Here is a 23,596-nt window from a genome sequence, read left to right as displayed (position 1 = left end):
GTTCAGCTGCACATTCATACACATTTTTTTCTCCAGGATTAGTTAAAGCTGGAAGAGTAACAAATTCTTTTAATCCAATTCCACCTAAGCAATGTTTTAAAAGAGATAATTTTCTTTCAGGTTCACATTCAGTGCCATCCATAACTTCAACATAGGCTAGAAAAACAGGTTCCCATATTTCCCACTCCATGGGGGGGTCACCTTTATTAGCCAAAAACGAAGGAGGAGGAACGATTCCACTCATGTCAAAATTGTAGATGTAAAACAATATTTTGATGTGTTAAAAAAAAAAAATATATATATTTTAAATTAAAAGTACCTTAATATCAGGAAGATACCTTTGTATGAGGTCGAGTTGCTAGGCGAACGTGTGGAATGGATTTCAGGAAACAGAACGGTTTGAAAATCAAAATAAACGGAGAAAAATAAACAATCCGAAGATATTGACCAACTCAAAATGGCCGCCGTGGAACTTGCTTCTTATTTAAAGGAAATTTCCCTTGTTTCGAAAGCGTGTGACGTGAGAACGTCTTTTGCGTAGTTGCTTCCTCTTTAGAGGGAATTCCCCTTGTTTCGATAGCGTGTGACGTGAAAGCGTCTTTTACGTTGTTCACACATGCGCGCGTGAAGTCATAAGCTTAAGAAATGGACAAAGACTCGCGCTGGACTCGCGCTAAGAAAAGAAAGTTCTCAGAGTCTGAAAATGGTGAAAATAAGTTTAAATACCTCCGAAATCGTCGTCGGAGTAGCTGCGAAAGTCCGCTTCCGTCGCTGTAAAGATCGCCCAATCAGGTAAACCAAGGGAAATTCTGTTGAAATTATTTTTTTTCCTTTTTGTTTTTTTTTTTTCAAATGTTGACAAAAATCTTCAGTCAAATGATGAGAACGTCCTTTTACCCCCGTCGCCAGTGTAGGAAAGACTGGAGGACTCGAGGAGAGATCAGTAGCAGGAGTTTATTAGAGGCACGTCTTAACAAGTCTGTGCATCAGTTCAGAATGCCGTTCAAAACACAAGATCTCATCAAGCACATTTAAAAGATGCAGAACAGAGGCATGTGCACAACAGCCAAAGACAGCCACGAGATGTCACAGGCAGAGCCATGTGCCATCTCGTGGTCACAGATAATAACAGTATACAACAGTATCCTGTCACTTACTTCTATGGTAAATGTTCGTCTGATAAATGCTATAGTAAAACAATAGCTATCTCATCGCAAACTATGTCCACTAGATCGATAACTATAGTTTCAATACTACAGTATGGGTTTCTTTTGATTGGTACCTATGGGTCTATCTATTGCATATCTTTGTTTATGTTCAGAAACCTGTTGTGGCTTTGATTTTACAATTTTATTTTCTCTAGAAGATATTCACAAGTGATTTTGATGTAATGATTTTTTTGTTTTGTTTATTTATCTTGTTCATTACCTTTTTCTTGTATCGGGTTATGATCACTGTTTTGACATAAATTTTTAGGTCTCGCCTACCCTCCGCGCATGCGCTGCATAGGAGACCTTTAGCCGTCGCTCTGCTCTTTTTGGAAGCACATACTCGTGCTTGTGACGGCATCCACCTTGCGGGAGCGCACAGGAGCGTGCCACAAGCACGAGTATGTGCTTCCAAAAAGAGCAGACTGCTGTTCCAAGCGCGCGCACGCGCCTCTCTCCTCGCCCACACGTCCCGGCCACTCACTCGCTACACCCTCTCTGTCTCCTTTTTGCTCACGCACTCACAGAGCAGTAGCATCGTTCTTTGAGTTGCTTGTTTTGGCTTTCTTCCAAAGATTTTGCTCACCAATATATTATGCACTATTCTCTTGTCCAGGCTGGCATCTGCTTTGCGGCCCTTCAGAGCGTTAGGGCGATGTGAGCAGAGACACAGGAACGAAACACGTTACCGCTAAGTGAAGTCGCCAGCCTCGTGATTACTTTTCACAACTGCAATATTTAGACTTTTCATTAAACCAAGGTGCGAGCCCTCACACCGCTGCCAGGCTCTTGTGTACCCTTCATCAATGCCCGGCACTTGTCCCTTCCTAACTGGTGCCCTCACATCACTGCCTGGCTCGCGGATGCCCTCAGATCAATATTTGACAGGTGTTGCTCGCAGGCGCCCTCACATTACATCCAAGACTGCGCGTGCTCTCGCATCACTTCCTATCTAGTTCATGCCCACACACCACAGACAGCTCTCACGCTGTCACACCACTGCCTCTGCCTGTCTAGCACCCTCTGATGCCTGCTGCTCTCACGTGCCCTCACCTAATATATATATTTTAGATGATGCCAGAGAACACCTATAGGACAAGACATTTACCAAATGGTGCAATGCGGCCTTGAGGGAAAGGGTCTGGTTGTTGAAATCGGCATCACCGCGGATTCTGCGTGTTCTGTAATTATACATCGTTGAAGCCACGAGTAAAGTCTGCTCTTATGTTATATGTTTTATTTTTATTTGTATCACATTTGGTTGACCGTTCCCCCATAGTAAGGAGGAACGATATGGAATATCGCTTCCAAACTCTTGTTCGGCCATCTAAGATTTGTGCAGCCATTCTTGAGTCGGAGTGTATTAAAAAGTTCTCTCTCGTAGTGTAATTTACCAACCATGTTAAAAATGTCTGATGGTTTCCGTTCCTTAAACTTGCCATCAAAGCAATACAAACCCAGCAAACTCAAAATGTACCTTTTATGTACAGAGAAAAATAACTGAAATAAAGTAGACATCAGAAACTCATTTTCGACATATAGCCCACAGACACAGTTGGATGGCAGAAGCTGCCTGTTCATTAGGTGTGAAATTATAAGTGCTGCTGTTAGTTTATGTAATATAGCTTTCCTAATAGATGCAACACTAAGGAACAACTCTTTACCAGTTAAAAACAAGCATTTGCAATCCAATAGGTCTCACAGTTACTAGAGTTTAAGTTAATGGCATTGTAAATGACAATGCCTTTTATTTATGTTTTTAAAACAAAAACAAAAATAAAAGGCATTGTTATTTGCAATGTCAATAGCTCAAACTCGCATAAATGCGAGACCTATTGCATTGCAAATGCATGTTACCACTTACAATCTTTAAGCATGCATCATAACCACTGCTGCCTGTTTTACAGGAGTAACCACTCCATCTCAAAATAGCCACATCATTACTGCTGGAAGAATAAAAGTAATAGAACAAAGAGTATCCGGAGGACAGCAACGTTTCATATTAATGATCAATGCTGCAACTTTACCTAGCGAGATCAGTGCTCGATGAATTTCTTTCATCACGTTCCCATAAAGCTCCTTCTGCCATTCTTGTAAAAGAGTCCAATCGTCCGCAGAGAAACAGCAAGAAGCATTGCAAATGGGAACCTGTGTCTGAAACAAAACAAAAACGTTGTTTCTATCTTGGCTGCTACACTCTGTGTCCCTGTGTTCATCTTAAATAGATTGAACTTAATGTTAACTTTCCACCACATTCTGCCCTCTTCTTTTGAATGAAAGCAGAGATGGATACACTTAAGACTGTTTTAGAAATTAAAAAGGCGTAATGAATAAACTGACTGGGAGGGGCTGAAGACCACTTTAAATATGAAACAATAGATTAAATAATAATAGTTTCAACACTCAGAGCCTGATTACAAGTGGGTCATTAAAGGACAATCCCCTCACACGCACCTATTTGCAAATGGATTGCAGCTATAAACAATGTGGTGTTTATGGCATGCAGTAATTACAGGGGCGATAAGGTTTTGCGCCATTATATTTTGCAGATTAAATTTGCAGGAAATTAATAGGTAACATGAATTGCTATTCATCTGGGTTTGTTAATGCATGTGTGAATGTGCCTACATTTGTATTTATATGGTACTTGTACAGCACCAAATGGCAGAAGAGTGATGTACAGGGTCAAAGGCAAGAATAAGGTCAACGGGTGATAAAAGCTGAGATAGTTTGTGGCGTGTTACCATACTGGGATGTAGTGTTCTTAGTCTCCAGCCTGCAGGTGTGCTGAGTGACACCAGAGTTGGTGAGCTTGTCTGTATAGTAAGCAGGGGTGTTATTCATGATGGCCTTGTAAATGATGGATCTGGTTTGAACATGTTGAAGCCTGGCAAGTGGAGCCAATGTAGTTCCATCTGGATGACCTTGATACAGTTATGTTAGGTATTGGACCTAGGGGTTAGCCAGGTTACATAGGGTAGCCTGGCACAGAGTGGAAACAGCTAACCTCCGAGGCTTAAGTGTAATGCTTACAATTCACTCACAGTGACTCAATGACCCACCACTAAAAATAAAATACACCACACCTTTGTAGAAAAATACCAGTACCTTTTATAAAAGTTTTTCTTTGTGCCTTTTCTTTTCTTTTCTTTCACAGTTCAAAGATAAGTACATACATTCAGTTCATTGGCGAAGTGTAACAACAATTGGCAATATTCATCAATTACTTCATTTCATTAAAGCAACATTCCGTTTAGGTTAAACAGCAATTTTAACAGCAATGACCATCTCCTTTTAACCTGAACAATATAGTCTGGTTAGTTCACAACACTAGATTAAGGCTCATTGTCATGTAACCAGTCAAGTACATTACCCACAAGAGCTTAGGGGCCAAGTAAGCTTGACCAAGCAGACCACGCACGCAACCTGGGAATCATCCTGGACTCCGAGCTCAAAATGGACCGCCAGATCAACTCTGTCTCATCTTCCTGCTTCCACACCCTCCGCCTCCTTCGTAAGACCTTCAAATGTATCCCCCTCGAACACCGAAAGGCAGTCACTCACGCCCTGGTCACCAGCAGACTCGACTACGGCAACGCACTCTACGCCGGAATAAACAAAAACCTCATCCGCAAGCTACAGAACATCCAGAACGCCGCCGCAAGACTGGTCCTCAACCTGCCAAAACACTGCCACATCTGCCAGCACCTGCGCACACTCCACTGGCTCCCCGTCGAGGCGAGAATCACCTTTAAGATGCTCACCCACGCACACAAGGCCCTCCACGGCACCGGACCAGCATACCTGAACAGCCGACTCAAATTCCACGCACCCCAAAGGACCCTACGATCAGCCCAGCTTTCCTACGCCGTGGTCCCCCGCACCAGAAAGACCAGATCGGGAGGCCGCTCCTTCTCCTTCCTCGCGGCCAAAGCATGGAACGCCCTTCCGCTCCACCTCAGACAGACAACATCGCTCCCCATCTTCGCAAGAAACCTCAAAACCTGGCTCTTCGACAGATCCCTCCTTGATGGAATGGAACCTGCACCCCCCTACCCCCCCACCCCTAGCGCCTTGAGACCCTTACGGGTGAGTAGTCGCGCTTCAACAAACTCCTGATTGATTGATTACAGCTGCACCATGTTCCACCCCCAGCAGCGTCCCCAGCCGAAGATCCAGCCCACTGCACAATCAAAAGAAGATACACAGATTACTCATTCAATTCTTATGGCTTTACTTGAGCTTCATTTATAGTGGGGAACCTCTGGCTCCACGGAACACTTCAACCACTTGAGGAATATCTAAATTACTGCTTTTCGGTCTCAAGTGTAATCCTACGATCCAACACCCCTTTCCCTCAAGGAAGAGGAGGGGGAAAAAAAAGGATATTTCTGAGTGCACCCAGGTCACTGTGCCGCTCTTTTATATAAAAGCCCCGCTTACTAGCAGTCAGTGTTCCAAGCCGGTAAGTCTTATAGCAGAACTTTGGGCTCCGGCAGTTCACAGGTCCCCGGTCTTGCGCTGTGCCGCCTCCCGCTTCCCCACCAGATCCCAGCTTACTTTTTACGAAGGGACTGGCTCGGCTTGCGGTTCTCCGTTGCTCCGGTCACTCGCTTTCCCGCCGGAGATGGGAAGGTCCCTCTAAGGATCACGGGGGCCGTTTTCCCTTGCTCACGCTGCCTCACGTCCAGGGATTCCGCCGGTGTCGGCTCCACCTCTCCGGACGATGACGGGGACTTCCTGGGCGAGGTCCTGGACTCCGCTTGGCTTCGCTCAGCGCCTCTCCGCCTTTCGCTCTCGACGTCACCGCGGTACTCCACCTCCTCGCAGGCGGCTTCCGCCCAGCCGCGTCTTCCTCTTCTCCACAGACGAAAACTGACTCGTCGCGACGGGGCACTAACTCACTGAAGTGATGTCAGCTGACGCCTCACGACGTCCACCGGTAAGTTCTGAACCTGCGTACACAGCACAATCTCCGCCGATAAAGGGGGCTCTCTCCTCAGACAGTTCTATGTGGGGTAATTGCTTTTTATACCACAGCGACCTCCCGGTGATGACTTTACAGTGCTGGTCAGTCCTTGGATTCTAGTTCTCCCTTCACAAGACTCAGGGAAGGCCGATGCAAGAGCTCTTCCGGGATTTAGTGTTGGCACACTCAGGTCAGGGTTTGGTCAATTCACAAGGGGCAGCGTCAGTTTGGGAAGTTAGCCGGCCTACAAGTCGGTCTATTCCTGCAGAAGCGCTGTCCTCCTCACAAGGTTGCCTCCCTCCTGTCCCTGTCCACCACGCTCTCCCTCTGGTCACTTTCTACTACAAAATGGCTACCTTGCCCCTGCCCTATTTATAGGCTGGCCACACAGGGTCCAGCAGGATCCAGACGATTCTAGAAGGCCTCAATGCTATCCTATGGGATTTCCCTCAGGGGATGGCAGTTGTGGCAGTTGATGGCCACCATTTTGTAGGTCTGGGTGAATTCTAGTCAAGATAGGCACCTGGGCCTGAGGTAAAAATCTATGAGGGCAAAAGAGCATCTATCCCCCAGGACAACACCATAAAAATCTAGGGGGCACAAAAAGATAAAAAGAAAGGTTTGAGGGGCAAAAGGGGGACAAAATAAATAATTAATAGGAGGGGCTACGCAAAAGCCAGACAGGTCTAACACTAGGTTACAAGTATTTGTAGAGCACGCTATCAACCTTGAGGGTATCCTAACGCTATGCGGGTACTGGAGCCTAAACTGTCTACAGGGACCCAGTGGAGCTCCCTGAGGTGTGGTGGGTGTGGGTCCTGTGTGGGAGTTTGAGTATCAGTCTTGCTGCTTAGTTCCAGATGGATTAAAGCATTCTGGTTGGTAGTTTGGAGATTCCGGCAGTGAGGGGATTTTCGCAGTATAGTTTGATGGTGACAAAGGCTTGCCGACAGTCTTTCTGGTGTGGTAGGAGAGCACTTGTAAATCTTCATTACTATTGTCAGGGTGTGGGAGCCCGATGCTGTGACGTCACTGACTTGACTCTTTATGCCCAGTTAGTTGTATACAATGATCCAGAGGTTCCTGGTGTAGTTGTTGGGCGAGGACGTAAGTACCAGTTTGACGGCCACAAGTTGGAATTCCAAGTAAAGGTGCTGTGGCCAAAGATTACTACGTCTGAACTGTTGGTGTTTAGCTTCAGATAGTTGGACTGCTTCCATTCGTCATGCAGATGGTGATCTTGCTTCTTGTGCTAGGGGTCCTGTCTGAGAGGGTGATTATCAGTTGCATTTCATTGGCGTAGGAGAGGATGTTGATGTTGTGGGTTTGCATGACTTTGTCCAGTGGGATCATGTATGCGTTGAAAAGCGTGGGGCTGAGGGAACAGCCTTGTGCTACTCCACAGATTAGTTTGCAGGCTACTGAGGAATACAGTGCAGGCTGCCAGCTTGTGTTTTCTCAGTTAAGAAGGAGCAGATCCAGTGAAGGGCAATCTTTGGGCACTGAAGTCATGCAGATACATGATGAGAATGAGGTTTGGGGCGGTGCTGAGAGCAGTCACAAGATCCAGGAAGATGAGAGAAACAGATTCCCCTCTGTCTAGAATCATGCGGATGTTGTCTGTGGGGGCAATTAGTGCCATTTGCATGCTGTGTTTGAGCCTAAAATATTATTGAGTGATGTCAAAGGGTTGATGCTTGTTGAGGTGGTCAGTGAGGAATAGATTGATTACCTTCTCTGAGACCTTGGCTGGGTATGGTAGGAAGGAGATGGGCCTGTAGTTGGAGAGTGTGGCTGGGTTTGCAGATGGCTTCTTGAGCAGGGGAGTGACAGTTTCCAGGTGTCTGGGATATCGCCTAAATTGGTGGAGGCACTGAGGTTGTTAGTTAGAACTTGGCTGTTAGGAAGGAGTCATTTGGTGAAGATGTGGTCTGGGCAGGAGTCGCAGGAGCCCCAGTGGTCGGTTTTTATGGTAGTAGTTGTTGAGTCTGGGTGATGGTGGTCCAGGCAGTCAGTATTTGCTTCCCAGTCTCAGTGAAGAGTTGGGTAGCCTGGGTGATGGGGTCTGGTTGCCGGCCAAAGTTTCCATAGATGGTGGCAATGTTGTTGCTGGAGTATTCAGAGAGTTTGTCATAGAAGTCTTATGAGGGGATGACAGCTGGAGACACCGGGCAGGGCTGTGAACTCATGGATAGTGGTGAAAATCTCCTTTCTCTTGTTTGTGCAAGCGTTGTATTGGTCTGTTGTAGTTGTACTTTTGTCAATTGGGATCAGCGAGTGCCTTTGTAGGCGGTGTCTTGGGTGAATCCCCACCTTAGCTCCAGTTGCTTGCAGTGTCTCTTGTCACCCTGAGATCTGCTGTGTACCAGCTTGCGTTGGGTTGGGTCTTGGTGTGATGCCTTTCCGTTTAAGAATTAAGAGGGCCAGAACGTTCGCCCAGGAAGTTAACCATCTGTTGAACCTGCTGATGACAGTAGGTAGGCTGTTGGCATGTTCAGGTTGGGCGTGCTGAATATGGTGGTCCAGTCGGGTTCTGTGATTTTGTTCCAAAACCGGCAGGCTATTCCGATGAAGTGAGGTTTTGGGTGCTATAGGACGTCAACGCTGAAGCTGATGAGCCTGGGGTCTGTCCAGGTCAATGATACTGTATTGTTGACTGTGATGTAGCTGAGAGAAGTGTAAATTGGGTCCTGGAAATGACCAGCGGCGTAGATCAGTCTGGTAATATGCAGGGGGAGCATTAGGTTTCTGAGGGTCTGTACGAGAGCTGTGGAGTATGGGTCAGTGAGGTGTTCTAGGTGAAAGTTGAGATCTCTGAGGAGGATGAATGTCCTGGCATTGATGATGAGGGGCACAATAAAGTTTGTGAAATTGCACATGTAGTTGGAGCGGGTCACAGAGGTCTGTAGAGAAGGGTTCCTCATAGGCTGAGGTTGGCTGTGGCTTGGAGCTTGAAAGTGAAGTGTTCCATATAGTTGGCGATGGAGTCCGTGGTGGTGAAGCAGACGATTGTGTCCTTGAGTATGATGGCGCCTCCTCCTCCGGGCTTGCTCTGGAGGTCCTGCCTAACAATCTTGTAGTCATCTGAGATTGCTGTGGCAATGCCTGGTGTGAAGGTTCAGTCTAGTTTCCTTGAAAAAATAGAATGCCCCGCAAATGTTAATGAAGTAGGTCTCAGGTCTCAGATCTCAGTAGCGTGCTTGGGGAGTGAAGGAGTGTTGAGGCTGTGTGATGAGATATCTTTGCGTTGCGCAGAGACTCAAGTATCATGACCATACTCAAATTGCAGGAAATATCCTGGATCCAATCTTGACTACCAGTGATAGGATCACCTAAAACTCCACCTCACTGCTTACAGGGACTGACCACTCCATCATAAACTTCGTAATCACCACAGCGCATGACAACAAACCCACAAACATCAACCTACCCAGCCACAGCTGGAACAAAGCAACAGAGGCAGACTGGCCCAACGCCCTCCAAACAGACCAACTCAATACCAACAATAACCTTGACAAGGACATCACCTATTTCAACAAATGGATCAAGAACTTTTCAGACTATCTTGTGCCCATCAAAAGCAACAAACAAAGAAGAACCAACTAACAAGCCAGCTAGTAAACAGAGGACCTCCGAGAATCTAAATGCTATTCAAGCAGCTTTAAAGAAAATGGAGAACCAACCACAATGCCGATCCACCTACAAGGCCACACTGAGACGCTAACACCGACTTCTGAGAGTCACCAAAAGAAGACCATTAACCCAACGATTAGAGGCAAGCTCCAACAGCTGCAATTATCAATAAGTTCACCACCCCGCGGTCAAAGCCAGCACCATCACTCTTTCACTGCAATTCGACAAGTTATCAAACTTCTTCCACAGCAAAATAGAAAAGTTCTACAGCAACTCCGAACAACAATCAGACCTCAAATATGTGATCAGTCCCTTAACCACCACAAAACGAGAAGAAAGCATGACTAAATGGAAAACTGTCACCAAAGAAGATACGAACTAGATGGGCTAGCAATGCACAAACTGCTAACTAGACTTAGATGCTCACTACTGTAATGGTTTTCAAAAAAACTCTTCTACTTTTAAACCATATTAAAGCACTTTTTCGATTGCTTTATTCACAATTATTCATATACTAATTTTGAAATCACTTTTTTCAATAAACTGTGCTCAATGTATTTACTAAATTTCATTTTTCTGTACAAGATACAATGTAAAAAATACAAGTTTTCTTCAATTACAGATGTTAATGGCCCAATGCATTTCGGGACATTACTGGAGTCCCTTCGTCAGGGGCAACATCCGTTCGAAAACCCTTTCTGGGTTGATTATAGACTTAAGTACTTCCGCTTTCGTTGAAACGAAGAACCAATACAGTCTCCTAAACGATGATTCTTGAAATGTAGGAAACCACTATACGATCCTAAATTGCGTCCAGTCACCGTGACTTAAACGCCTGCTTCTCGACACAGTGTACGATGTCCCGAAATGCACTGGGCCATTAACATCTGTAATTGAAGAAACTTGTATTTTTTACATTATATCTTGTACAGAAAACTGAAATGTATGTAAACACATTGAGCACAGTTTATTGAAAAAAAGTGATTTCAAAATTGTGTATGAATAATTGTGAATAAAGCAATCAAAAAAGTGCTTTAATATGGTTTAAAAGTAGAAGATTTTTTTGAAAACCATTACAGTAGTGCCCATCTAAGTCCACTGGGGCATACTTAGTGCCACACAAAGCATGATCAGGGATCAGTGGGGGAGATTGCCTAGTATCTATGGATTGGCGCAGGTCATTCTCAGCTTCGCTAGAGGTGGGCAGTGTTCTGCTGATCACGGTAAAATTTAAGGTCCCCTGACCTGGGTCGCGCTGTGAAGGAGATTTCTTATTGGTCCCCTTGCGTGTCATAATACAGTGTGGTACTATATAATCGATGATGATGGCTTTAAGGAGAAAATAAACTGTCCATAAAGAGTCAATGTATAGTTCAAATCGATGTACCTCCTCTTGTCGAGGAACCAAGGGGGGTGGCCCGTCCCGTCCTCCTCAGGCCACAGAGGGCCCGTCCTTTGCCCGGCACGTCCTCGCGGGACGAGGGTGCAGGCGAGTCTTTATGCACCTCCTGGCGCGTGGGAAATGAGCAATGAGCCCCTGTGGCTCCTGGGGCTTGCAGTGTGGCAAGTGGTCTGTGGCGCTGGACCGGCGGAGCAAAGCCCGGTCGGCGGGGGCGGTGCTAAACCCAGCCGCGATGCAAGGAAACACCCACAAACACGAACACCCAATCAGGATTTAGGACAACCACAGCACAGAAACAGCATTCATCGTTTCCATAGACATCTGCGCTATACTGGACCAAGGAGAAGCCGCAGCCCACATCCTACTCGACCTCTCTGCAGTCTTCGATATAGTCTCCAACCACACACTCTTCAGAAGATTCTACAAGATAGGTATTCAAGGACCGGCCCTCAACTGGATAGGATCCTATCTCACAGAAAGAATAAAGAGATTCAGGGTACAACCGTACAAAATCGGAATCCGAGGAGCTGATCTGAGAAGGCTCTCTGGGTTCTTCACTCAACTCAACCCTGTTCAACAGCAACATGACCCAGCTCACCAACATCATAGCTTAAAGGCATCACCATCATATCCTACGCCAATGACACCCAACTTGTCCTGTCCCTGACAGACAAGTCCACCATCACCAGAAGCAACTTCTCCAACTGCATGATCAACGCAGCAGACTGGATGAGATCTAACTGCCTCACACTCAACTCCGACAAGACGGAGGGGCTGATCTTTGGGAACAAGAACTCTCCACGGGGCTCCAGGTGGTGGTGTTCGGAGTTTGGATAAACTTCTACTCCGACTGACACCTAGCTAGCATACTGGATGGCAAGCTCAACATGGCATCGCATGTCAATGTGGTCAGCTCCTCCTGCTTACACATTCTTCTCAGGACTGCAAGATATTCAGATGGCTACCCCTGAACACCGGGCACACTATCATGAAAGTCACTAGCAGATTACAGCACAGCAACACACTCTACGCCAGGAGCTCCAATCACCTCCTACACTGCCTGAAGAACGCCACAGCAAGGCGAATCCTTGACCTCTCACAGTGTACCCACATCTAACCACGCCTCAAAGAGCTCTAATGGCTCCCCATCCACAAATTCAGCCAATTCAAACTCCTCACGCATACATACATAGCGCTGCATAGCATCAGACATGCATACCTGAAAAAAAAGCCTGCACTTCTACCAACCCACAAGACACCTGTACTCAGCCACATTCTCACTCGCACACGCACCTCGCTGTCACAAGAGCAGAACAGGAAGTCGAGCATTCTTCCACATTGGACTATACACCTGAAACAAACTCCCCAACATATTAGGGCTTCCTCCTCACTTCTGGAATTCCACAAGTAGCTGAAGGCATGTCTCTTCAACTAATTTCTGCAGGGTCTGACACCCAACACCTTAGTCTCACACCTACACACTTACTCCACCACCTGGATACCCTTACGGGCGATTATCTGAGCCATACAAATCTACATAACATAATGGGGAAAGTAGCAGTGGGCAAAGAGACCTGCTCCTAAAAGCGTAAAGAGAGCTCTTCCAGCAACACTTACATACCCGAGGGAAGGCAAGCCGTATCAGACTGACTTTTATTATAAATATATTCTTATTGACACCACCGACTGCCTGGGGATCCGTTTCTACTCTCCCAACCAGCATAGCTACCACATAGGTAGGGAGGTGTTCTACGAGCCCAGAAGGGAGAATAGCAACGCATGTGCTGGTGGAAGTCGACTTCAAAATTCCCTGCCTTGCATCTGCAGGACAAGTAACAAAACAGGAAGTGCTGAGGGAATGGTGCTTTAATGTAGTCCCTGACCCCTGGGACTGGATAGCCACCTCATCGGTTAAGGAGTGGATCGAGGACAAGGGACCTTGAGGTAATGGGGGACCTAGGTGTAATGGGGGAGCCAGCCATAACAGCCTCAATTCCTAGCCTCAAATGTTTAAAAAGCTAGCCTCCTTCCATCTACCTCCACCGCCTTCTGTGCGTCTCCCCGCCCTCATGAACCTCTGCTCCCAATCGGAACAGAGAGCCAGCACTGCACTGACAGGCTAGTTTAGAGCGCTGATAGAGAAGCCTGGAACGCCTCCCCCTGTTCCTACATTACAGTAGTGAATAACCAGATTTTGACTCTTCTGCTCATGAAGGAGGCTGCCAATGGCAGTCATAGTAACAAAAAGGCTCTGTGCCAGGTCAGTGCACACCGCCAACTCTCAGGACAGTCGTAGGATGTTAGTGGAGGATACCATATTCATGGTACAAACAACATGTTTCTAAAGTATAAAAGAGTGTGTAGTGTAGGTGCAACGGTGCTGAAGGCACAAGCTCTGGGTGTGGAGAAACATGCTACAGTTATGTGTCTTAATGGGGTTAAAAAAAAAAGCGGAATCAGGGAATTTACACAGGAGTAAGTGCGAACTCTGTTAAAGAATACACAATTTAGGTAAGGATGTGTAAGTTGGGAACACTGGTGTGGATAGTGGAATAACGAAGAGGAGTAGAGGTAAGGGAGTGTGCAGAGCTTCAGGAATAGGAATATATAGAATATAAGCGTTTAAGGGGGAGGTAACCTCACCTGAAGTGACACAGGAATGGGGAGGGAGTGGGGGGGGGGTTTAACTCTACCTGAAGTGACACTGGAAGTGGGGTAACTACCTGAAGTGACACTGCAAGTTGGATAACTCTAGCTGAAGTGACACTCGGAGAGGGGGGGGGGTTAACCCTACCTGAAGTGACATTGGAGAGAGGGGGGGTTAACCCTACCTGAAGTGACACACTTGAACCCTACCTGAAGTGACACACTTGAACCCTACCTGAAGTGACACACTTGAACCCTACCTGAAGTGACACTGAAGAAAGGGGGTTAACAAACCTGAAGTGACACGGGGTGGGGGGTAACCCTACCTGAAATGACACCGGAGGGGGGAGTTAGCCCTACCTGAAGGGACACTGGAGGTAGGGCGTGTTAACTCTACCTCAAGTGATACAGGGGGGAGGGGTGGGGGATTAACCCTACCTGAAGTGACAATGGAGGGTTAACTCTATCTTAAGTGACACTAGGGGGCTTTGAATCCTACCTGAAGTGACACTGGTGGGAGGGGGGTTAACATACCTGAAGTGACAAGTGACACTGGTAGGAGAGCTTGGTTAACATACCTGAAATGACACTGGAGGAGGGGTTACCCTACCTAAAGCGATATTGGGGTGAGGGGAGATTTAACCCTGCATTGACACTATAGGGTTAACCCTACCTGAAGAGACACTAGAGGAGGAGGAGGGGGGGGGGGTAAACCTAGGATGTGACACTTCGGGGAGGGTTAACCCTACCTGAAAAGGGCGGTGTAACCCTACTTCAAGTAATAACACTGCGGGGGTGGGGGGGATGGGTGCAGCCAGAAGTAATCTGTCAGAGGGGCACAGACATTGGTGAGTCCTCAGTACCGACAAACCATCAGGGCCCCGGGCACCGCCCTTTTAACTCCCTATAACAAGCCGATCTCACCTCCATGGCACCTGGGGGCGGCTCTTCAATGGGATCTTGCGATTACCGGCTGGAAAAGGCAGGTAGGTGATTAGAGAGAGGATCCTGGAAGTGCACGAACCCCTATCCTTACTGAGCAAAGTAGCGTCTACAACTACTTCCCGCGAGCTACTTTCTGCGCATGTCCGGGAGATAAGTGTCATGTTTCACTGCGCATGCTCGCAGGTTAAGAGTTGCGTCTTACTAGGTGGCGCAAAGTGAAGATCGATACATCAAGCAGTTTCTGACACTAGGCATGCCCAGACAAGAACGACGGCTATTACTGCGCATGCGCGGTATACGCTGCATCTTACTGCGCATGCTCGGAGAGCTTGAGTCACTTTTGGGGAAGTAGATCATCATTAAAGCGCATCAAGGGATCAAAGTATCTCGGATGAAAGATGTAAAACGGATTCAGCCATGAGATTTCCCTTTATTCTGAGTGATTACTATGTCACATGTGTATGTAAAGTACATGTAAGTTCTTTATTTGATTGTCAACATAGCACGCTACGGCGCGCTCATGTTGACAGCACCCGCTCAGTGTTCCATCATTGTGCACGCACTTTTGAAGTAAATGTTTCTCTTCAAAAGTGCGTCCCTCGAGTCATTCATGTGCACAGTTTATCTTGAGTGGTTTATGTCAGTTGTTTCCTGGACTTAACTTGAACAGGCTGCGCTCCTGTGATCTGCTGTATTTCACTTAAATAAAGTATTCCTCAATACTTTCACCGTCTGCTTCCTGTATCCATCGCTCTTCACATTTTGGCGACAAGCATCTCGGCAACTTCGGCGATTTTATCAGCATTTCACCATTTTTGCGCATTCTTCCCAAATACCTTCATTTTTCGTGTGCACCGCGCTAAGCTCGATTTTGATCTTCGACTACATTCCTGGAAACCTCGTCATCCTGTGGCACTGCGCTGAGCCGTAAGACATTTCTTCTATTTTCACAGTTTTGGGATACCAGCGTTTGATTTGCCTAGCGGCCAACTACGCGTATGACATCGTCTTCAACGTCATTACGCTCACGCCCACACAGCCAGGTTTATTCACTCGTCTCTATGACAACGCTGTAACGAGTGATTTTAAAGTTGATTTTCTTCAACCAGTGACCCTCAAGTTGCTTTTAAACAGCGCGCACACCTAATCCAAAAGGTATTTGTTTCATATTTACAAAAGAAAAGACTTTCTGCATTTTTAAAAAAAAAAGTATTTACTTTATATTTACAAGTTTAAAGACTTCCTGCATTTCGTTTTAACTACATGTTATATACTGTTATTACTATTTCACAAGAAATTTAAAAAGCTTCCTGTTTTAACTACTTTATCATGGCTACTAGTCAACAAATTGTTTATTTGAACCATTTTTTACCCAATCCTGGTAAACCTAAAGAGTCATGGAAGTTATGGTTCATAAGTTTTGAAAATTACTTAGTGGCCATTGGAGCAGATGAATACTCTGCAAAAAGGAAGCTGGCCATTTTATATAGCCATTTGGGTACTGCAGGAAAAGAAATTTTCAACAATCTTCCATTGTCTGTACCTCCATCAGGAGATGGAGAAGGATGGAATGTTTTCACAGATGCAATTTCAAGATTGAATAAAAAATTTATTGATCAGCCAAGCGTTATGATGGAACGTTTCAACTTTATGAAAAGGAAACAACATCAAGATGAGTCTGTGGAAGACTTCATCTCTGTTTTAAGAAATTTGGCTGCGGAATGCAATTTTGGAGCATATCTAGATACTGTTTTAAGAGACCAATTTGTCTACAACTGCTATCACAAAAAAAATTCAGGAAAGGATTTTAAGTTGTCGTGATCCCACGTTAAATGAAGTGTTGGATATGGCCAAAAGTGTAGAAAGGTCGATTGTTTCTTCCAGATGCATCACCGATGGAAATCCTCTTCAACATGAAAAGGATGTACAAATTAATGCTGTTCTTCAAAAAAACTCATCATTTAGACCTTTTCAAAAGAAATTTTATTCTTATTGCTTTAGATGTGGATCAAAAAGCCACCTTAGTAACAGCCCCACATGTCCTGCGTTGGGTAAAAAATGTACTTTTTGTAGCAAAATTGGCCACTTTAATATTGTTTGCAGAAACAGGAAAGGTGTTAGAATCAATAACCTTTCTTCTGTTGAAGACCCTAATGTAAATGTTTCCAACATTGAAATGTCTTTCTTGCAATCTCCATTTGATGATCTTCACATTAACTCTATTCAAAATGTTGATTCTAACCTGTCTATTCCTGAAAGGAAAATTCTCTCCATTGATTTAGTTGAGCTTGATCTAGACACTACACTTGTCAAAGACCCCACTTGCTGTGTAATTGTTGATGGTGTAGAATTAGACATGATGGCAGATTCAGGGGCACCTGTTACCATCATCTCTAATACCTTATTTGATGAAATCTGGAGCAAGAATGTAACTTTATCTCCTCTTGACATCATTCCCAAAGCCTATAATAAGAAACGTATTGACATGTTAGGATATTTTATTTCAAGAATTGAATGTTTAGGTAGGTTTACTAATACTAAAGTATACATTGCCATTGATGGAAAACTTATTGTTGGATGGCAAGATTTAGCTAGAATGGGTTTGAAATTGGTTCCTGGTTCTGACACACCAGTCCAAATCAATGAAACCTCAATTTTTAATGTAGTTCATGAAGAAAACTTAGAGATTCAGAATTTAATATCTGAATTTCCAGAGGTTTTCAAAGATTCCGTGGGCTACATCAAAGATTTTGAGCATCTGATCAGATTGAAACCCAATGCCATTCCTGTCTGTCATAAACTGAGGAATGTTCCTTTGAATGTAAGAGATGACCTTAAAAAAGTTCTAGACAATTTAGTTTCAGAAGGCATTATTGTCCCTACCAATTCTTCTTTATGGGTTAGTCCCATTGTTGTCGTTAAGAAAAAGGATTCCTCTATTCGTTTATGTGCGGATTTGCGCTCCCTTAATCAAAACATCATTGTGGATTGCCATCCCTTACCTAAAATTCAAGAATTGTTGACAGGTATTTCAGAATCAAAAATTTTCTCACTTTTAGACCTCAAGAGTGCTTACCATCAGATTCCCCTCTCGAGGTCCTCCTCTGAGTTAACAACCTTCATAACCCCTTTCGGGGCATTCAAATATCTCAGACTCCCTTTTGGTTTGGCTTCTGCCGCCAGTGTCTTCCAAAAATTCATGGACACAATTTTGCATGACATCCCTAATGTACAAGCCTATCAGGATGATGTCCTGATCCATTCAAAAAATCAGAGCATCTTAAAGTGTTAAGGAAAGTTTTGTCTCGCTTTCAGGAAGTTGGCATAACTCTGGGTGTTAAGAAATGCATATTCATGGTAAAAGAACTTGACTACTTGGGCCATAGTATTTCTGCATATGGTATTAAACCAAAGATTTGTTTAACCAAAGCTATTTCCAATGTTGCTGTCCCTAAAGATAAGGATGCCCTAAGGTCATTTCTTGGACTTGCTGAGTACTATTCACGATTCATCCAAAATTATTCTCAGTTTGTCCAACCTCTCCGCACCTTACTCAAGAAAGATATCAAATTCATTTGGTCTGAAGAAGCTAACAAGGCTTTTGACACTGTTAAAAAGGTTATTGTTGAAGCACCTGCACTATCATCATTCAATCCTAGTTTAGAATGTACCATTGCTGTTGACGCAAGTCAAAAGGGTTTAGGTGCAGTGTTAACTCAAAGAGACTCTTGTAGGGAGAATACTATAGGTTTTGCGTCAAGAGCCTTAAATGTAGCTGAGTCTCACTATAGCACTATTGAAAGAGAAGCCCTTGCCTGTTCTTGGGCAATTGAGAAATTCAAAACATTTATATGGGGCTCTCACTTTATTCTCCTCAGTGATCACAAGCCCTTACTTCATCTTCTCAATGGTAATGGTACAGGCAAGGCTTCTTCTAGATTAGTTCGTATTTTGTCTAGACTACATGAGTACAATTTCACCATTAGACACATTTCAGGTGGCAATAATTTGCGTGCTGATGCCCTTTCAAGACTTACTTTACTTGAAAATGATGTTGATGATGACTCCTTTGATGACGTTGAGTGTGTTGTAGCATCCATAGAAGAGTTGGTCCTTTCACCTTTTTGTATATCAGAGACTGAATGGAAGCATAGTTGCTCTGAGGATTCAGTTCTTCTCAATGTTAAAAACCTAATTGTTTCTGGGTGGCCAAAAATTCGCTCTCTCCCTGCGTCCTTGAAAGTCTTTGCTCAAGTGTCTGGTGAACTTTCCATTGCTAGTGATGTCGTTTTTAGGGGTGATTTATGTGTTCCTCCTTTGGGTATTAGAAAAAAACTCTTTGACTTTGCTCATCAGGGACACCTTGGCGTTGGCAGCACCTCAAGGAAATTAAAGGAACACTTTTGGTGGCCTGGTCTAGATGGTGATGTTGCTAACTGGATTGGGTCTTGTTCTACTTGTCTGGTTTCGGACAAGCACTGGAAGACACCCCTTTTACCGTTGCATACAGTTCCTTTTCCTGCTGAAGCTTGGCAAAAGCTAGCTATTGATTTCTCTGGTCCTTGGGAGATTTTACCTAGTAATAAACGTTTTATTGTGTCACTGGTTGACTATCATTCTAAGTGGTGTGTTTTTGATTTCTTAGACTCTCCCACTTCTGTTGCTGCCATTGATTTTCTCAGTAAAGTTTTTCTCTCTGAGGGTCCCCCTAGAGAGCTGGTCAGTGACAATGGTTCTCATTTTTGTTCATCCTCGTTTGAGTCATTTCTCAAGTCTTATGACATCAAACATCTTAAAGTGGCATTATACTCTCCTTCTTCCAATGGACTAGTCGAGAGAATGAATAGGTTTTTCAAGGAGGGAATACAGACCGCTGTGTCTTCTAGTCTAGATGTAGAAAAATTCCTTAGGGGCAAATTATGGTCTTATTTGGTTACCCCTCATAGTACAACGGGTATTTCCCCTTTCAGACTCCTGAGGAAGAGAAATCCTAATGGGAACATTTGCCCTTCTTGGTTAAAAGATTTGAAAACTAAGGATAACTCTTGTTTAGCTTGTCTTGACAAAGAAATTGTCAAAGTAAATGTTGCTTCTAAGCAATTATCCCAAGAGAGAAATTTTAATTCAAAGTTTCTTTCTTCTGTTCAGCCCTTCCATGTTGGAGACTGGGTCATGATTAAGTTTAATAACAAGGTTAAAAAAGGTCTTTCGACCTTCTCCTTACCCACACAAGTCCTTAAAGTATCTAAGGGATCTCTCTTTCTTGATGGAAGAGGATGGTGGAGTAAGCGTGTCATTGTCAGACTCACTCCTGAACAAGCAAGGAAAATTTCCACTACCAAATATGTAAATGAACCGTCCTCTTGTTCTTTTTTCCCTTTAGGTACCACCTCTGTTGAAGACACACTTGCTAATAATTGTTCTTCTTCTTCTCGAATTTCACTCCCTAATTCAAACTTTGTTTCAGATTCTCAGATTGAAGAAACAACATGTGATGCTGCTGATGACCCTCATGTTGTTCCAACTTCTTCTTCTCTTGTTTCCTCTGACAGGTCTCACAGGAATTGTTCTCTCCCAACTCGTTTTAAAGATTATTTTCTTTCTTAAATATTGACTTTTTATTGTCATTTTGTTTTCTTTTGTTTATGTAAATAGGGAGAAGATGTAAAGTACATGTAAGTTCTTTATTTGATTGTCAACATAGCACGCTACGGCGCGCTCATGTTGACAGCACCCGCTCAGTGTTCCATCATTGTGCACGCATTTTTGAAGAGAATGTTTCTCTTCAAAAGTGCGTCCCTCGAGTCATTCATGTGCACAGTTTATCTTGAGTGGTTTATGTCAGTTGTTTCCTGGACTTAACTTGAACAGGCTGCGCTCCTGTGATCTGCTGTATTTCACTTAAATAAAGTATTCCTCAATACTTTCACCGTCTGCTTCCTGTATCCATCGCTCTTCACAGTGTAGCGCCTAGTATTCTGTGTGTGGTATTAAAGCGCCTTGGGTCCGAACCACAGTCCTGCAACAGGTGTTTACAGTGCTGCCGCGGGAAGCTCAAAAAGACATTTTGGATGACAAAATACATAGGTCGCGTGCTACAATAATACGCATGCGCACGTAGAAATGGGAGCTGAAACGGACGTGGAGTTCTGAGCGAAGGCAGGGTATGTTTGTTCAGGGAGCGAGCTTTCCCTCTCAAGGGCCGCCGGGAGACATTGCCGGTTTTTCCGGCGACTGAGCACGTAGGAAGCGCAGCGCGCTGCAGCAACGAGCGGACTCAGCATAGTGACCTGTTAAGGAGCTTCAGCATAAAGGCATGTGCAGAGCGGAGCAGGCAGTACAAACGGCTATGGGGGTGTTTCTTTCAGCTACCGAGCGATTTGTATATTCTTATTTTGCTGGGAAGGAGAGGCTGTCTCTGTATTTCCATTCTTAAGGCACTGCAAGTTTTTGAGACCGAGACTTTACCGTTAGTTAGGGTCTTGGTCGGGGGTCCTTTATCATTCAGTGAACAGTAGGCAACTGCCCATTGTCATGATCTGGGGATTATTCACAGGATTTTATGGGCGAAATAAGAGAGGAGTCTTCCTATGCATTTCAAGGGGACATTGAAGGGTTTCCCTTACGGATATCTAGTTACCCTTCTGTTGTACTTAAAGAATGTCCTAGAGCCAGGTGTATATAACACACTGGTTTTAATTAAGCTTGGTTCCTGTAGCGTTCTAGTTTATTTACGTCACGTCGACGTGACGTACGGCGGCCATGTTGGCGCCGAGGTGCGCGCGCATCATTAGCGCGCCGATCAGGGCAGAGAGCACAGCGCCGGCCGGCGCTCCTTGGTGATATATGTTCTTGTGCAATAAACAAGAGTTACTTACCTACACCTGGCTGTATGGCATTTATTAACAAACGTTACAGTGGCGACGAGGTCGGGATAGGCGTCCAGACTGACACGAGGAGCACAGAAGGGAGGTTGCACTCCACGTGGCAGCCACGAGGCACAGAAGGACTTGCACACACGGTCTCCAGGCCCACCCAGACACCAGACAGGTCTACAGGGTGCAGCACGGACAAGGAGAAGACACAGCCAGACACAACAGGACGCACTGAGGTACAGGGTAACCGAGGAGCGTGGCAGAGCCACAGCCTATCACAAAAGCGGCATATAGGCCAGAGAGGCAGCGCGACCACAGCATAGCCAAGAACCCACGCGCCACCTTCCTGCAAACCCACACCTAGGGGGTGCAGCGCTGGCTACCAAAGAGGAGGAGGTGGGGACTAGCAACAAGAGTCCCCTGAGGAACACGCACACGGGAAACGAGAACAGCACCCCAGGCAGCCCCCCAGGCAAAACCACCGACGTAACAGGCACCAAGGAAGTGAAGATGAGTACCCCGGCGGGGTACGCGATTGCGCCTGTGCAATTCCTGCCGAAGCCCGGAGATCCACTGATGAAGTGGGAGGACTGGAAAGAATACATAGACAATTTCATAGGGGTCCTGGAGGACGAAAATGAAGAAAAGTTCACTCCTCAGAGAAAGAAACGTATCCTATTGCTGAATCTAGGTCCAGAGGGACTCAGAATCTACAAGAGTCTAGTACCGAAAAAAAGGGAAGACACAGACAACGAAGTATATGCGCATGCTGTAGAAGACCTAGATGAACGTTACCGCCCCACCATCTGCGTTTCAGTGGACAGATATAACTTCCAGCAAAGGAAACAAAAGACGGGAGAAACCATCGAAGAGTATGTAGCGGCGTTGAGAAAACTGGCAGCCACGTGCAAATACGCACTGTGGGAAGATGAATTCATTAAAGACCAGGTGGTCATGCACACCACGAGCTCAAATGTACAAGACAAGTTGTGGGCGAGTGGCGACACCACACTCAAAGAAGTATTAGTCGTTGTGAAGAGGGCGGAACTCGCAAGGAGGTGCGCCAATGCAACCAAGAAGGAAGTGGCCACCCCAACCATGGTGAACAGAATACAGGTAGAGGAACACCGCAACGACCAAAGAAACAAACAACCAGGGACCAAAGGAACCAGCAGATGGCAAGGGAAACAGGCGAGCAGCGAGAACAAGAGAACGTGCTACAGATGTGGAAGTTGGTCCCATGAAGCACACAACAGAAGATGTCCGGCATTCCGGGCAAAATGCCTGCACTGCGGCATCGTAGGCCACTACGAGAAGGTATGTCGAAAGAAACAGCAAAAGGGAGTGGTGAAACTTGTCGACCAAAGTGAAGAAGACCTAGAAGACGTCACAGAGGAAGAAGTGGTCACCGTCTTATGCATATACGACCAAGTGTTGAGCGTGGACGGGAAGAGATCAACCAAACCAGTCCTAGACATGTCCATGGGCGGCATTACCATCACAGTAGTGGCAGACACCGGATCTCCATTCACCATCGTACAAAGGGCAGTGTGGGAAGTAGAGTTCCAACCCAAGTTGGGCCCAGAACTGGAGAAACTAGACATACGGCCAGTCACCTACAACGGAGATCGTATTCCCATGTTAGGATTCCGACACCTATTGTTTGAATTTAGAGGCCGATCAGCGTGGTGCAAACTATATGTTGCAGAAAAAGGACCTTCCGTCCTAGGATGGTTAGACCAGGGCGACCTGGGAATAAAACTCGACCCAGGAGGGAAGGAACAAATTCTACTTACAGAACAGGAGGAATGGCCGGACAAGAACAAATGGAAGGAGAACTACCCGAAGGTGTTCGGAGGTACAGTAGGAAAAATGGAGAAATTCCAACACAAGATCGTGCTCAAGGAAGGAGCCATTC

General features: G+C 45.3%; 1 protein-coding gene across 1 annotated transcript in view; it reads right to left on the bottom strand.

The window, feature by feature from the left end:
* The window catches only part of LOC147717727 (zinc finger protein 282-like), a 58,663-nt gene extending 43,701 nt beyond the window's left edge, over positions 1 to 14,962 (bottom strand). Inside the window, exons 1-2 of the mRNA XM_086924509.1 lie at positions 14,783 to 14,962; positions 3,236 to 3,362 (exon numbers count right to left, since the gene is read on the bottom strand). Coding sequence (XP_086780635.1) covers positions 3,236 to 3,362; positions 14,783 to 14,788 — 133 coding nt within the window. The 5' untranslated portion in view covers positions 14,789 to 14,962. The remainder of the gene's footprint in view (positions 1 to 3,235; positions 3,363 to 14,782) is intronic.
* Positions 14,963 to 23,596: the final 8,634 nt, after the last annotated feature.

This window comes from Lissotriton vulgaris, chromosome 5 (assembly GCF_964263255.1).
Source record: "Lissotriton vulgaris chromosome 5, aLisVul1.2, whole genome shotgun sequence".
Classification (NCBI taxonomy): domain Eukaryota; kingdom Metazoa; phylum Chordata; class Amphibia; order Caudata; family Salamandridae; genus Lissotriton; species Lissotriton vulgaris.
The sequence above is the reverse complement of the archived record's forward strand: the minus strand, read 5'-3'. Positions and strand labels throughout refer to the sequence as shown.